Source organism: Betta splendens, chromosome 3, assembly GCF_900634795.4.
Source record: "Betta splendens chromosome 3, fBetSpl5.4, whole genome shotgun sequence".
NCBI lineage: Eukaryota > Metazoa > Chordata > Actinopteri > Anabantiformes > Osphronemidae > Betta > Betta splendens.
In genome coordinates, this window is record NC_040883.2 from 10,950,757 (window position 1) to 10,964,296 (window position 13,540).

Below are 13,540 nucleotides of genomic sequence, written 5' to 3' on the forward strand. Positions count from 1 at the left end.
ACGAATCTATACATCCATAGATTGAAAGTGATTTATTGAGGAACCAGAACTGATCATTTGGCACATGTAGAAAAGTGCAACAACATTGTTCAATAAATCAGAACTTAAAATACATTTTAATTTTCTTCTTAGAAACTACATGGACCCAGCAGTATGTGAAAATTTACAAAAGAATGAGTATTGAAAAGTTAGCATGAGCTATTTTACCGTGTAACATACAGTATATACCTAAAATTGCACCTTTTAATCATAATTATATTTTTCTGCGTAATGAGAAAAATCAAATCACACGTTGATGACAGAGCCTCTAGCAAGCAGCCTTCAAACAGCTTCACAAATGCTTAAACAAATCGTTGTGATCAAGACTTCACCTACAGCTGGAAACCCATTAGAGGAATTTAAAGTTTGCGTCCATCACGACAGGCAGCTGTTCTGCTTCTTTTTAGAACAGTCCTTTCGAGCTGCAGAAGTTGAGGACACTGAGGAGGAGGCACCGTTAGTTTCTGTTGAGCCCAACTGAGCCACAGTAGATTTAAAAGCGTTGCCTGTGAGGATTCGCCTGTAGGTTAACTGAGCTAACGTGGTTATTCAGACCAGAGCCACCTTGATGGACCACATTTCCCATACTTACATGAATAAAAGTGCTTTTGCTGTTCCAGTAACAGCAGCAGTGGCGTAGGAGAGAAACGTTCTCTGAATCTAATCTTGTGCAAAGGTAACAATGACCGAATGTGAGGACGTTGGGGGAAAATGTTCACATATTTTACAGCAGGTGTCAGCGGGACAGTGGATCTGCCTTTTTTTTAAATGTAAAGCTGAGTTCACACAAGGTCCTGGGGATACACCTTATCATGAGATGTCATAAAACGATGGCCAATGAGATCATTGTCTGCTTTAGTAACGCAACTTAACATTCTGAACGTGTTTGTTGTTTCACAGCAAACAGGAGTGCGAACACCCGTTTTGTTCCCGTGTGTCCGCTGCTGCGACCGTCACTCAGCCCAGATGAACCAGGGACATGACTGTCGTGTACTCGTGCTGCAAACCGTCCACCTCATTGTCACACAGTGTGTAGTCATCCTTGACAATTCGGTCGCAGCCTATCTCACCGTTGCCGAACAGGCCGAACAGCGGGGTGTTGGGGAACACCTTGCGAAAGGCGTCGGCCTCTACGTTGGTCTGGTTATTGTAGTAGTTCCGGCCTCTCCCCACGCAGGCAAACATGAACCCAAGAGTGTTCCGCTCTGGGATTTTTGCAGCCTTCAATCGCCGGATTGTGTCTTCAGCCGCCTTTGGGGTGCTGATGTCTTGGTTCAAAAGCACAGATGCCCCCTGAACCTTAGGGCCACTGAGGGCCAGGCCCACCACACCATACGTCCCCTGGCTGCAACTAGAGAAAGGGATGGTGGGAAAAGGAAACTTGTGAACTTTAAACTGTAAACTTTACCAGCTTTACACACTTCAAAATGACCAGGGTTGGCTTTGAATGTTCACAAGATTCCTGCAAACTAGTCCTGCACACCTGAATCCCTTTGACTTGTTATAGTTCAAATTACACCAGTACCGTTTCCTTGTTTACCCAGGAATACCCTGGTAGAATGCAAACTCACCACTGTCTGGGAGGAGAGAAGACACTTTCTACTAGTCCTCCAGCGATCAGAGCTTTGCTCTTAGCTAGAGGCTCCAGTATCTGGTTGAGGAAGCGCACTCCTCCTGATGTATATGCCTCATAAACAAACAACAGCACCACACGCAGCTCTGGGTTGTCAACTAAACCTGGAGACAGTAGAAGAGATATAACATTCAATAAAGTGTTCTGACGGTTTCTTGGCTTTCGATTTCTAAATAATTCCCCGTGCCCACCTGCTTCTTCTAACGCTGTTGGAAAGTTGGACTTCTTGCAAAAATGAAAGGGCTTGATGTTGACACCCTCCATTCCAGGAAACATGACTGCAAACCCAGCCTCCCCTTCTTGGTACTCCTGAGGAGGAATGGAGCAGGGGCCATTGGGAGTCACTGCTCAGAAAGGATCAACAAAGTAGTTATGCAGCAACTCACTCACATCCGGTTATAGGTTCCATTAGGTTGCATCTAGCACCACTTCTACTGAACTCAACTCCTGTTATGCGTTTTTGCTTCATCATAGAAACCTGTTTATTAGATTCCAGTGAGCCAGTGCTGCACATCAGTATCTTGTTTATCCCGTCACACCACTATGTAACAGTTTCTGTATTTCATCTTGGATAATGCAGAAATATTTTGTCCATGTGAATCATAAGTCTGATTTTAATAGGATGCAACCTCACCACCAACATTCATAAATAATAAGATGTACTCCAGGGTACTTGGCAAACATATAAGGAAAAAAATCTATAGGTTAAACCTTATCAATCAAAGATTTAATTCAGTTGAATTGTGTGTGTGTGTGTGGTGACCCCACGATGAACCGCAGCTTCAATAGTACAAAATGAGTGTTATCACAAACAGCTGCGGCTGCCATTACAGCTGACAGGCGACGAGAGCCCGATAAGAAATCATCTTGAGGAAAAGGGAACACGGCTGATGGAGAGTCACTTCTCCGGAGGGTTGTGATTATATGGAGAAATGGGGAGCAGAGAACCACGCGGACTAGGCAATCTATCAGAGGTGGAGGCAGGGACGTGCCAGCCATCAGTGCTGCTTTCCAAGACGCAGCAGCACTGGGGATTAATGCATATTCCTTGCTGCTGAAAGGTGAACTATTCCTCTTAGAAAATGCAGTCTTGGATATTACTATGAAGCATCCTTTTAGATGAGCATGAGTGGGGCTGCATTATGTTACCACTGGATTCAATGCATACAGATGTTTTTTTTAAGTTACTTTTTTCCTCTCTTTCAATAAATAACAATGAGTAGCACAGACAAGTGGAATACTTACACACTATCCCTGGTGTGGTAATGCCCAAAATGTCACAGCCTTTGGGGAAGAGCAGCTTCAGTTGTTCAGCAGTGTCTAGACTGTGACGACTCCTTTTTGCTTCAGGTTAGGTGAAGACATGTTAATGACAGAACTCACTGTTTAAAGTGCTTATTTATAAAACAAATGAGAAATCTGCAGCAGCAAAAGGCCATTTTTTAGGACTGAAGCTGATCCCTAAACAAGTGTGGATGAGTGTTATGTAAACTTAGAGTTAAAGTTTGTGCTTTTATTTCTGACAAATAGTAATAGAGTAATAGCTTAGGAGTAATGACAAGATGATATTACATCATTTATTTTTAACAACCTAGCCCAAATATGAAAGTTAGTTTTTTTAAAATATCACTTTAAAAACAACACCTTGTTGACCAAAGTACTTTACATAACACAAAATATATAAAATTACTAAAAACAGATCAGTCAACTGTTATGTGTTGCTGCATCTTTCACTTAGGTACACAACAAAACATGTGTGCCCCATCAACTGCTGCCAAACTGTTTTTACTACTACATACGTACTTCCCCTACCCTCTACATACTGTCTGGATCAGGTATGTTTACCCAGTCAGAAGCTACAAAGGCAGGGACACTAGAAGCCCTTAAAGACCAGGGTGGCTGGTACAACTCAGAACTAAAAAACTAGGTCGTTACTATTTAGAAATTACCTAGAGTTCCTACTATTGATATAAAATTTAGTTTGTAAACATTCTTGAATCAAAATTAAATATGTAATTTAAATATCTCAGAACTGAATGGTTTATGGCATCAATGAAGTGTAAAATAGACATTTTATTATGTATTATATTTACTATACCTAAGATAAATCATATTGCGTTATATATTATATTACGTTATGCAAGCTCTCTAAAAGGACCTCCTGGTTCCAGTTTGTAAATATTTACACTGGTGTAACTTAGCACTCATTTAAAAAAAAAAAAACACTTTTGCCACAACTCAAACATAAATACACATTGACATTATGAATTAAAAAAGCATCACACCATTTAATACCAACCTTTACTCTGTCTGTAACAATAGGTGTCATCACTGTAGACCTCACTGTCCACCATCGCCAGGACAGTTTTAGGCAGGAGAAACACTTTCTGTGAAGTGAGAAATTGGTATTATAAATATTAAGATTTGTTGTTTCTTGAGACTTTTAAACAAAGCTAGCACACAGATTCCCATAGAGTAGCTACAATACACGCTTGTGATAATATCTTTACTAGGCTACAACCCAACCCGCAGGCTGTCTGAAGCGCCTCACCCACCTCCACCTCTTCGGCCAGGACGCTGCAGAGGGCGTGAGCCTCTGTCTTGGACGGCCCGCAGGCTGACGCCCAGCTCGGCTGCTGCGGACACCTCAGCACTCTGCAGGCACAGTTTCTCCACAGCCTGCAAACACTGAAGGACACAAACACAACGTGCTTCACCACTGGGACAAATGGAAACGCGCAAGGGAGTTCAATTAAGTAGTAACGGAACAGTTCCTGTTCCATTCTGCAGCTATCAACCTGAGCTAGCTCCGCTAAGCTAGCATCCAAACATCCCGTTACCTGGCGATTTGAAGAAGATATTTGGTTGGTACGAAAGTCAGAATTCGTTCCACCACTTCGGCAACATTGCTCAGCACATACGAAGCTTTACTTTCTGATAAAGAAACACCGAAATCCTGGTTTTCATCCATAGTGCTGTGTGAGTTAAATATACAGTCCGACTGCCCAACTGCGAACTTTCCCTCCTGGTTTTCCGGGTCTGTCCAGGTCCCTGATGACGTCATAGCGCCCCATGCGGCCAGGAGGCCACGGCGCAGCCAAATGTTTTTTTGAATTTCGTGAATTTTGCTTCTATGCCAAAACAAGTGACCCTAAAACTCTACTTAATCACCAGTCATATTGAGTCCCTCAACATGTGATATTATTCAGAGTCAATTCCTAATTCTCGTAAATATCGAACTAAAAAAGACTAAAGTAAAGAAACGGAAGTGGTGCAGAACTCCAACTGGTAGTCTTTAGATTTACTTAAATGTTCATTGAATCACTAACAAACACCCATCCATTCCTACTTGTCCTTCAAGTCATCAGTGCGGCATTCAGTAAGTCAACAAATTATACTTCAAACATTTATTCATGAGCTTTACATTTCAGATAAAATGACAATACATTCAAACATCCGCTTCTCAGAAACAAACAGACGTGAACAGGAGCTTCATTGGCTTAGCTGGAACCAAACAGCAGATATGAGCAACAGTGCAAAGACTTAAACTGGAAGCGTACAACGTCACTGACACTGAATAAATGTGTACAAAACTGAAATGACAAAAAGGTACACAATTAAAACAATTTGTAACCTTGGCTTTGTTCACAGGGATGTGCAGCTTTTTTGACCAAAAGAGTGCAAATTCCCCCAATAGTGGATGGTTGTGGATGCACCAAGCTAAAACTAATGAAAGTCCCACTCCATAGACCTGCAGAAAAGCTGCTCGGGTTCAGTTGTTGCTGAACCTCTTCGAGGCGCTGATTCATTTGAATGATCACTGCTGAACCTGTAGTTTATGGCGCTGTTAAACTGCATTACATCAAAGTTACTGTACATCGTTGACCCCATTTACATCAGTGAGGTCAACCTTTCTTTGATGCAGTACTGGACAGCAGCAGCACAAACCACAGACTCCACAAGGATCACACAGCTGAATCAACAGTTCGACATAACCTCTAAAAAAACACCACCTTCACAAGGAAGGGTTTGTTCAGGACAGCATTAGTTTCAGCCAAGTCAACCTAAAGACAGAAAGACTTAACTGACCTTTGATTACAGTGTAATGGGAATAGTAAGGTGTAGCTGCAGCTCGTCGTGTAGTTTGTGCTACCTCGTTTCTTCAGGATGACGAGGTCAGAAGAGACGGGGCACAACTCCCCACACTATCGGCAGCAGCCACGTATGGAGGCTGCTGTGGCCACGTTCAGAGCAAAGTGTGGAGGAACAGAGCGAGCTCAAATGTCAACCATCTCCATTAGAGTCTGCTCCATTAGCTGCTTTATTCTCAGGTTCTCTTCTTTAGCTCGTGAGACTTTATCTGTTAATACAGTATTGTATTAGTTAAACAAAACACAAAGATGCTCAAAGCACAGACATCTCATCTTAGACATGTGCTGAATATAAAATACACACTCAGCTCTGAACAAACTGAGCTAAAACTATACACATTACACTCGTGATATAAACAGGACCTGGTATAAAAAATAAAAACAACAGGTCCGGACAAAGCTCTGTTTTAGATGCATTAAACACAGTGATTAGATGCAGCTTAGATGGTCGTTAATTTTACTCGCACCCATTTATTTTAAGAGAGTTTGATTTAACGCAGACACATCCTGACATGCTAGTGGACACACAACCCATCTTCAAGTGATACCACATCGAGTGAATTCTGCGAGTTTGTTCATGCTTATTTAGTAGTTACATATTCAGTCAACCTAGCTCAGATTTGCTCTGCAGCGTTTGAGGTCAAAAGGTCAAACCAGTGTCTGAGTCTTTACTGCTACTTTAATGATAAAAAGAAGTGTGGCTCAAAAAAAAAAAAACACCTTGTACAAGCTTCTATTGGTTGTTGGTGCTGCAGAACAGAATAAAACCTGTTACGTTAATGCTCAACTAGTTTCCATCAAACCCTGACCTGCCCTTCATTTTGCAGGTTGGTCCAGGGCTGCAGACAGTGTCCTGGACACCTGCAGGATGTTAACTGCCTCTGCCGTCGCTCGCCTCACCAATAGCACCGCCGATTTTAAGTTGCTACAGCCCTGCTAGTAACAGAGGTGATGTATCTAATCGTTCAATTGTTCACAACCCAAATGCTGTGACCTCTGAGTATGCATAATGTCACAATCTGCACTGCTTAAACTGAAAAGCGACAGTTTTCTATTCCCTTCTCATGGAACTGCAGAAACCAATGCAAGCGAGAGCCCGTCGCAGGCTACGCCTCGTTTAAGGCTACTCTCAACTCAGTGGTCAGGAGGCGGTTTTTCTCAAGCTGCTTGTATAGATGGTCTTGACAGTCAGAAAGCAGGTGAGAGAAAAGGGAGAGAGACACAGGCAGGTTAGTAGAAGAGAAACATTTGGTGTTAGCTTGAAGAGCATCACAGAACAAGGGTCGGCTCAAGTCCTTAACCACACGCGCCAGATCCAACCATGTGTCATCAAATAATCTTAAACCTTAATAAGCATTAACATTCATTCTTGTGTTCAAAGTCGATAAATTCAATAATGATCTACGAAATGTAAAACAAACCGCAAATAGTTTGGTGTCCGTTTTCCTAGAACTTTCAAATTCAGAGTTGATGGATACAATGTACTGACACTGTGGTATGGCCACTCTAGCACACAGCAGTCCTCTCAAATAGAACAAGGAGCAGTGAATGAGAGAGGAGCTTCAGGATTTATTCAAAGCTACTTCAAAAAAATAAATTAACAGGAAAACAAATAAAAAATAAATAAAAATCATGGAAATGATGAAACGTTGCAGGATAAAGTGGGAAGAGCTGACAAAGATTGAAGAATGTTTATTATACAGAAAACACTCTGTGCAAGTAATGAACAAATGGATGGTGGCAGCCCGAGGCGCAGTAAAGAAATACAGACAAAAAAAGAACAGGAAGTTGGGCTGCGTTGCGCAGGAGAGCACTGAAGCTCAAGCAGCCTCTGGGTTTAACTGTGGGAATAAAAAGAAAAGAAAGAACAAAGAGGTTGGAAGAAATATGGAAAATAAATGTCATGGAGAGACAGGAGGCATGCAGAACTGAGACACCGCAACTGGAATCTAGTCAAAGTACTAGAAACACATCAGATGAAACTAAATCAAAGTTAGAGAAGCCACTCGCTCATTCATAATTCAGAAGAATCACTGCACCCAAACACGCCACAAGGGGGAGCTACTGTGTGTTAGAGGTTAGTGGGATCTAAGGCACAGAGCAGAAACAAGCCTGTGGTAAATTACATGGAGGTCATGTCGTTGAGGGCGTGGTCCAGCTCCTCGCTGATGGCCTTGTACTTGAGCTTCTGGGCGTACAGCTCATCTATTGTGGCGCGAGGGTTACAAAGTGGCAAGAAAGGAAAATAAATAACTGGTGGTCAGAGACAAATAAGGTCAAAAGGAGAAACCAAAAAACACAAGCAGCTCGACGGACGCGGGAAAGGCACAAAGAACAGCTGCTACTGTTGTGTCAGATTCCTGAGGAGTCAGAGAAGCCGCCTCACGTGGCCCGCGACCGCCACCACCCCAGTGTCAGACGGCACTGCAGTGGGAAACGCCGCCAACGTGACTATCACGCCGGCTACGCTAGGAGGCTACGCTAGGAGGCTACGCTAGGAGGCTACGCTAGGAGGCTACGCTAGGAGGCTACGCTAGTCTTCTCACACCCCGACATCAGGGCTATCAACCAATACAGTGGGTAGGAAACAAAAGGCGAACACAACAGGAAGCCCTGAAAGGGGTCCTAACAAACAGAGTTGTCAGATTCATACCCTCCAGGTCGTCGATGGTCTTTTCAAGCTTGGCAACGGATCTCTCTGCAAACTCAGCGCGGGTCTCGGCCTGCGCGGAGGAAGAGGCAGACGTTAGCGGCGCCGACCCTGCTGTGAACGGAAGGCAGCAACGACAACGCGCTGCAAAAACCCACCTCCTTCAGCTTGTCCGTCAGAACCTTGATCTCCTCCTCGTACTTGTCCTCCTTCTGCGAGTACTGTGGCGACAAACAGGGGGCGGCGGTTTAGTCACACTTTCAACCCTCCGCCCATGGATCTGCTGCCACGACCCCTCCGTGACCCCTCACCTTCTCCGCCTGCGCCTCCAGAGACTTCAGGTTGTTCTGCACCGTCTTCAGCTCCTCCTCGAGCTCGGAGCATTTGCTGCGGCGTCACCGCGCGGTCGGAACAAGCAGGAAGACAGACGCGGGGAACATTAGAACGTTACAACACAAAAAGGAAGAGGCAGCGGCGAGAGACGTCACCTCTCCGACAGCTCGGCGCGCTCCTCCGTACGCTCCAAGTCGCTCTCGATGATCACCAGTTTGCGAGCCACCTGTCGGCACAACTTTGACCGTTAGAATCAAACTCCTTGGCTCTAATTGCAACGATCACTCGTGGCTCAGAGGCATCGACCGACCCGACGCCAGCTGTCACACTAAAGTAAAGGGAACGTCGGCGCGGCTAAGCCGCCGGTCAGAACAGCTGGGCGACTCGCCTCCTCGTATTTGCGGTCGGCCTCCTCGGCGATGTGCTTGGCCTCCTTCAGCTGGATCTCCTGCAGCTCCATCTTCTCCTCGTCCTTCATCGCCCTGTTCTCGATGACCTTCATTCCTCTGGGGGGAAAAGAACCAAACACGCGCCGCAATGTAAAGAGCATGACACAAGCTACTCTAATATAACTAACTATATTATGAGCCACACAGGTGTGATGGTGCAGCGATTCCTGGTTCATTGTGCTTCTACTAAATCAGAACGTCCGACATTAATCCGTTATTTATGTTTGTGTCCGCGCGTGCGGCCCCACCTCTCGCTCTCATCAGCAGCCTTCTCGGCCTCCTCCAGCTTGGTCAGGGCTGTGGCCAGGCGCTCCTGCGCGCGGTCCAACTCCTCCTCCACCAGCTGGATGCGTCTGTTGAGGGAAGCCACATCTCCCTCGGCCTGGGAGAGAAGCAGCTCGGTCAGACCCCGGCGAGGGATGGGTTAGCGGAATAAAACGCTGGCCTAAGCGACCCGCATCCCATTCAAACCCACAGCTGCCAGAGCTACAGTAACTCAGCATCCTTCCCAGACGCACGCGCTCAGTCATGGCTACTCTTTAACTCTTTGAGGCCCAAGCTGCCGCTGCTGCAGCGTTAGCCGCCGCGTCCTCCACCTGCCTCCCATCCCCTCCTCCAGCACTCGGCTCACTGCTAACGCATCCACCTGAGCCCTGGCTGCATTCGAAAGTCAGGCGTCGCCGTCTGGGCCTAGCAGCCACGCTTCCCCACCAGATTTACGCCTAACTCCGTCGGCAGCCGGACGCCTAATTGCCTTAAATCATTAGCAGCTTACTGCTTCCCTCGCGCTCCTCTCCAGGTTGAGCTCGCGCTGTAGTAGCGCGGCCCGATCCTCCGCCGCGACCACTTGGTCCTGCAGAGACTTGATTTTCTTCTTCACGGCTTCCACGGAGCTCCCACCGGCCATTTTTTCAGCGGTCTGTCGCAGCTCCGCGTGTCTCAGCTAGGCTCGTTCTGCCGTCAGCTCGGTTCGGGCCGCCTCGACGCAGACAGACACACGCGCGCACACACACACACACGCGTACACAGATGGAGACGCGGCGCGTTTGATCCCTGCCCCCACCGCCTTTAATCAGCCGCTGATGAGGATTGGGACGTGCCACAGCCCCGGAAGTGTCCGCCTCTACACGCAAACACTTAAATAAATATAAATAAATAAAATGTAAAATCGGCATCACGTTGCTGCTCTGTCACGTGGTTTTCATGTACTTTTTAAACTGTTGCCGGCCTCACGGCCGACTAATTGATCCGTTTTTGTTCATCCCCCACTGGTACTTTGAACCCGCCCTGTCAGGAGTCACGGGAGGTAGCAGTGTCAACCATAACGGAACCGGATGCGTCCTCATTATTAAAGGTCCAATTAATTAACGCAGACTTTAAAATTACATTCACTCCTAATTAGACATTGTTCTTACTTAACTTATCTTGCTACAAGTGTAGCATGAATTTGATGCTCTGTGCAGCTCATCCATCTTCCGTTATGGGAAAGTCATTTAGCAATGAATGATGCTGATAATGATGATGCTGTTTCCACGGGTCCCAGGAGTCAGAGAGTTGTGCGACTGATCAGACTGTGCACTGTTCCAGTTTGTATACATGCAGCCTAGTTACCTGTTGAGTTGAAGTAGTAATCAAAGACCCCAAACATGAGACAATTTTTGTCTAATTTTTTTCCCTTTTCATTTGTCATGAAATACCAAATGACGATTCCAGGTATAAATTATTAAAATATATATTTTTTTCATTTTAATAAAAAACGCACTGGTTGGACACCTCAATTAAAAAACTAGCAAATCATAATAAGCACCAAGAAGAGATTAAACTGTTGGTCAAAATACTTATTTACATGTGTGTTTTGTTCCTCATCTAATGATGAGAAGACCTAATAATAATCCAATAATATATAACATCATATCTTCAGTTCTGTTTCTCTTCTCCTTTGAGCACCCTCTCATGATATAGAAGTAAACTGTCTTTGTATGAGCTTCAACCAAGAAACTATTGATTTTATTTCACTAATCCGCATCCTTACTCCATCCCTCCATTCAAGTCATTAGCCACATTTACTGGTAATTTCATCAGGGCTGGCAGCTGAAACCAGAGCATCCACAAATCCGTCAAGGATTTTTAGGGGTCGAAAAATGCTTGTAAAACTGGGACTGAAACTTTACACTGGCCTTGAGACTGGTCAGAGAGCTGGGACTGTACCACATGCAGTACACCAGCTAAATTTAACTAGCTGTATAAACACCTCGTGCAGCCCACGGACCCATTAGAAGTGATCAATACAGTAAATCTGGACTGTTCACTGAGAACCAGGGGCTGGTTCAAGGTCAAAGTTCTAGGAATCAGCTCAGACTCACGTCTGTGGCTTTCTTCTCAGCCAGCTCCAGTTTCTCCTGGGCATCCTTCAGGGCTTCGGAGTACTTGTCCAATTCATCCTCAGTTGCCTTCAGTTTCTTCTGCAGCGCTACCAGATCGTCCTCGAGCTGAGACACAGAGAGGAGACAAGAAGCAAGACAGAGTAAACGTAAAATCACCGAAGCTAAATCAAAGGAGAGCATATTAATCCGCAGGGACGGCGCACTGGACGAGCCGCAGTCGGCTGCGCCATGCGCACTGCGCCAATGGCACCGGCGCGCAAAAGCGCCGGAGCGCCTTGTAAAGTGGATGCCGACCTGCTTGCTGCGGTCCTCAGCTGCCTTCTTGTCAGACTCGGCCTGCTCAGCTCTGTCCAAGGCGTTCTCCTTGTCGAGCTTGAGCATCTGCATCTTCTTCTTGATGGCATCCATGGCTGCTTAGTTAAAGTGTTGAATACAAAATACAAAAGAACGGATCGGAGCCTCTGAAGCGCCGTGAGCGCAAAGCTGGAGTGGGAGGTCGCTGAGACTCAGACGAGTCAAATACGAAGGTTGGCTGGTACGAAACAACTGCAGCTGCTTGTCAACGCGGGATGCAACTAATTCTCCTTGCTGATTCGCTCTTTCACGACATTTGACCACTGGACCTACTATTCATGGGCTGTTTACGTCAGGAGGTCACTCCCTCTCCAGGAGACACCTACTCCTGTTTCTGACACCCTTCAAGTGACAGACAGGAAGCAAAGTGTCAAGAACCAGATTGTGGCCCAAGAACAGAATCTACAGAAATAAAACAAAGAGGGAAAAATACAGAATCTTTGTTTTTATAGTTTTAAGACATTTCAGCCTTTGTCTATGGAATATTGTAATCAAAATGCACCAGAAGTCGTTCTAGCACCTCATGCATCAGAGCTATTCACACTAAACAAATGCATGTGATTGGATAAGCCCCCGTGGAAGCTCCCGTCCCTCTGTGGGGTGTTGTTAGCCAGAGCTTGTTCATCTTCCAGGAGTCACCTCAGCCGCGTCCTCGCTACTCAGCTCAACGCGATCGGATCGCTTCGCCCTCCGTGGAGGGTCTTCATCAAGCTTGTCTGTGAATACGGTTTCATGTCAGATGAGCCCAGTGGGTCTCACGGTGTGGGGACACAGAAGCGGTGGCATTTCACCGGCCCCCTCGCTGTGCCTCTGTGTGATCGTCCACAGCTGTCGCCACGGCCCTTGGTCAGGCTGAGTAATAATAGCTGACTGTCAACTACAGTTACTTTTAGTACGTTATTGATCCCAGAGAAGAATGAATTACAAGCTTAATGAGTGAGAAGCATTTTTGTCAGTATGGCACACCTCGATCCAAGCCGTTAGCATGTTGTCATTCAACAAGAATCACTTGGAGATGCTTCAGCATCATCTCTTGTTTTCTTCTGTCCAGATATTTTATATATATAATCTCACGCCCATTGAGCTCCAGCAGGTCTTCATCTGTGGCTCCATCAGACCTTGACTGTGACAGGAGGTCGACCAAAGTCGAGGCAACTTGTTCCGTGCGTCCTCCGAATGTTGATTTTTACCTCTTTGTTGCTCTTGTCTCCTTGGCCTCCTGCGGTGCTTTTTTTAAAGCGGTCAGCTGTTCCGGTGTTGTCATCCTGCCATGTGTTTAGCAGGCAGCCAGGCGTTCCTGTCATATCCAGGGATCAGAGGGGCTCACGGCTTTACGGCGTCGCCCCGGCACCCTCGGCCACAGCGTACCTGCGGCAGTCAGGGGGGACAGGCTCCATGTGCTTAATGAGGAATCTGGAGCTGTCACTAGACCTAAAGAGTTTAAATGTACACATCGTTCCTCTAGTTGCTTTCAGGCCAGAGGAAACGCTGAAAACAGAGCTAATATCCCAAGCTAATACTTGAATTAACTTCTGGGATTTTTCCAG

General features: G+C 45.8%; 2 protein-coding genes across 9 annotated transcripts; both read right to left on the reverse strand.

The window, feature by feature from the left end:
- Positions 1-17: 17 nt before the first annotated feature.
- On the reverse strand, positions 18-4,942 carry fbxo22 (F-box protein 22). Its single transcript, XM_029143374.2, has 7 exons — positions 4,513-4,942; positions 4,228-4,360; positions 3,972-4,059; positions 2,918-3,016; positions 1,864-2,016; positions 1,611-1,776; positions 18-1,390 (listed from the first exon to the last, which is right to left on the reverse strand). Exons 1-7 carry the CDS (start codon positions 4,734-4,736, stop codon positions 997-999), a joined length of 1,257 nt encoding a protein of 418 aa, XP_028999207.1. The 5' UTR covers positions 4,737-4,942; the 3' UTR covers positions 18-996.
- A 122-nt stretch (positions 4,943-5,064) lies between these two features.
- On the reverse strand, positions 5,065-12,124 carry LOC114851741 (tropomyosin alpha-1 chain-like). 8 transcript variants are annotated; one of them, XM_029143377.3, is made up of 10 exons: positions 11,934-12,122; positions 11,619-11,744; positions 9,504-9,637; positions 9,195-9,312; positions 8,962-9,032; positions 8,785-8,860; positions 8,632-8,694; positions 8,477-8,546; positions 7,950-8,028; positions 7,500-7,664 (listed from the first exon to the last, which is right to left on the reverse strand). In XM_029143377.3, the coding sequence occupies exons 1-10, from the start codon at positions 12,045-12,047 to the stop codon at positions 7,661-7,663; spliced, it is 855 nt and encodes a 284-aa protein (XP_028999210.1). In that variant the 5' UTR covers positions 12,048-12,122; the 3' UTR covers positions 7,500-7,660. The 8 variants fall into 8 exon arrangements, with proteins under 8 accessions (XP_028999211.1, XP_028999209.1, XP_028999216.1 ...); XM_029143378.3 differs by lacking the exons at positions 7,500-7,664; positions 7,950-8,028 and adding an exon at positions 5,065-7,003 and having other exon boundaries at positions 11,934-12,121; XM_029143376.3 differs by lacking the exons at positions 7,500-7,664; positions 7,950-8,028 and adding an exon at positions 5,065-6,032 and having other exon boundaries at positions 11,934-12,115.
- Between the last annotated feature and the right edge of the window lie 1,416 nt (positions 12,125-13,540).

What these genes read in the sequence shown, in the direction of transcription:
- LOC114851741 (XM_055507292.1), bottom strand. Translation starts at nt 12,047, where the DNA reads ATGGATGCCATCAAGAAGAAGATGCAGATGCTCAAGCTCGACAAGGAG. An exon ending in CCGACCGCAAATACGAGGAG is followed by an intron (nt 9,033 to 9,194) that starts GCGAGTCGCCCA and finishes TTGTGCCGACAG; the next exon opens with GTGGCTCGCAAACTGGTGAT. An exon ending in TGACGGACAAGCTGAAGGAG is followed by an intron (nt 8,547 to 8,631) that starts GTGGGTTTTTGC and finishes TCCTCCGCGCAG; the next exon opens with GCCGAGACCCGCGCTGAGTT.
- fbxo22 (XM_029143374.2), bottom strand. Translation starts at nt 4,736, where the DNA reads ATGACGTCATCAGGGACCTGGACAGACCCGGAAAACCAGGAGGGAAAG. An exon ending in TTGTTACAGACAGAGTAAAG is followed by an intron (nt 3,017 to 3,971) that starts GTTGGTATTAAA and finishes CCTAACCTGAAG; the next exon opens with CAAAAAGGAGTCGTCACAGT. An exon ending in TTCTCTCCTCCCAGACAGTG is followed by an intron (nt 1,391 to 1,610) that starts GTGAGTTTGCAT and finishes CCCTTTCTCTAG; the next exon opens with TTGCAGCCAGGGGACGTATG.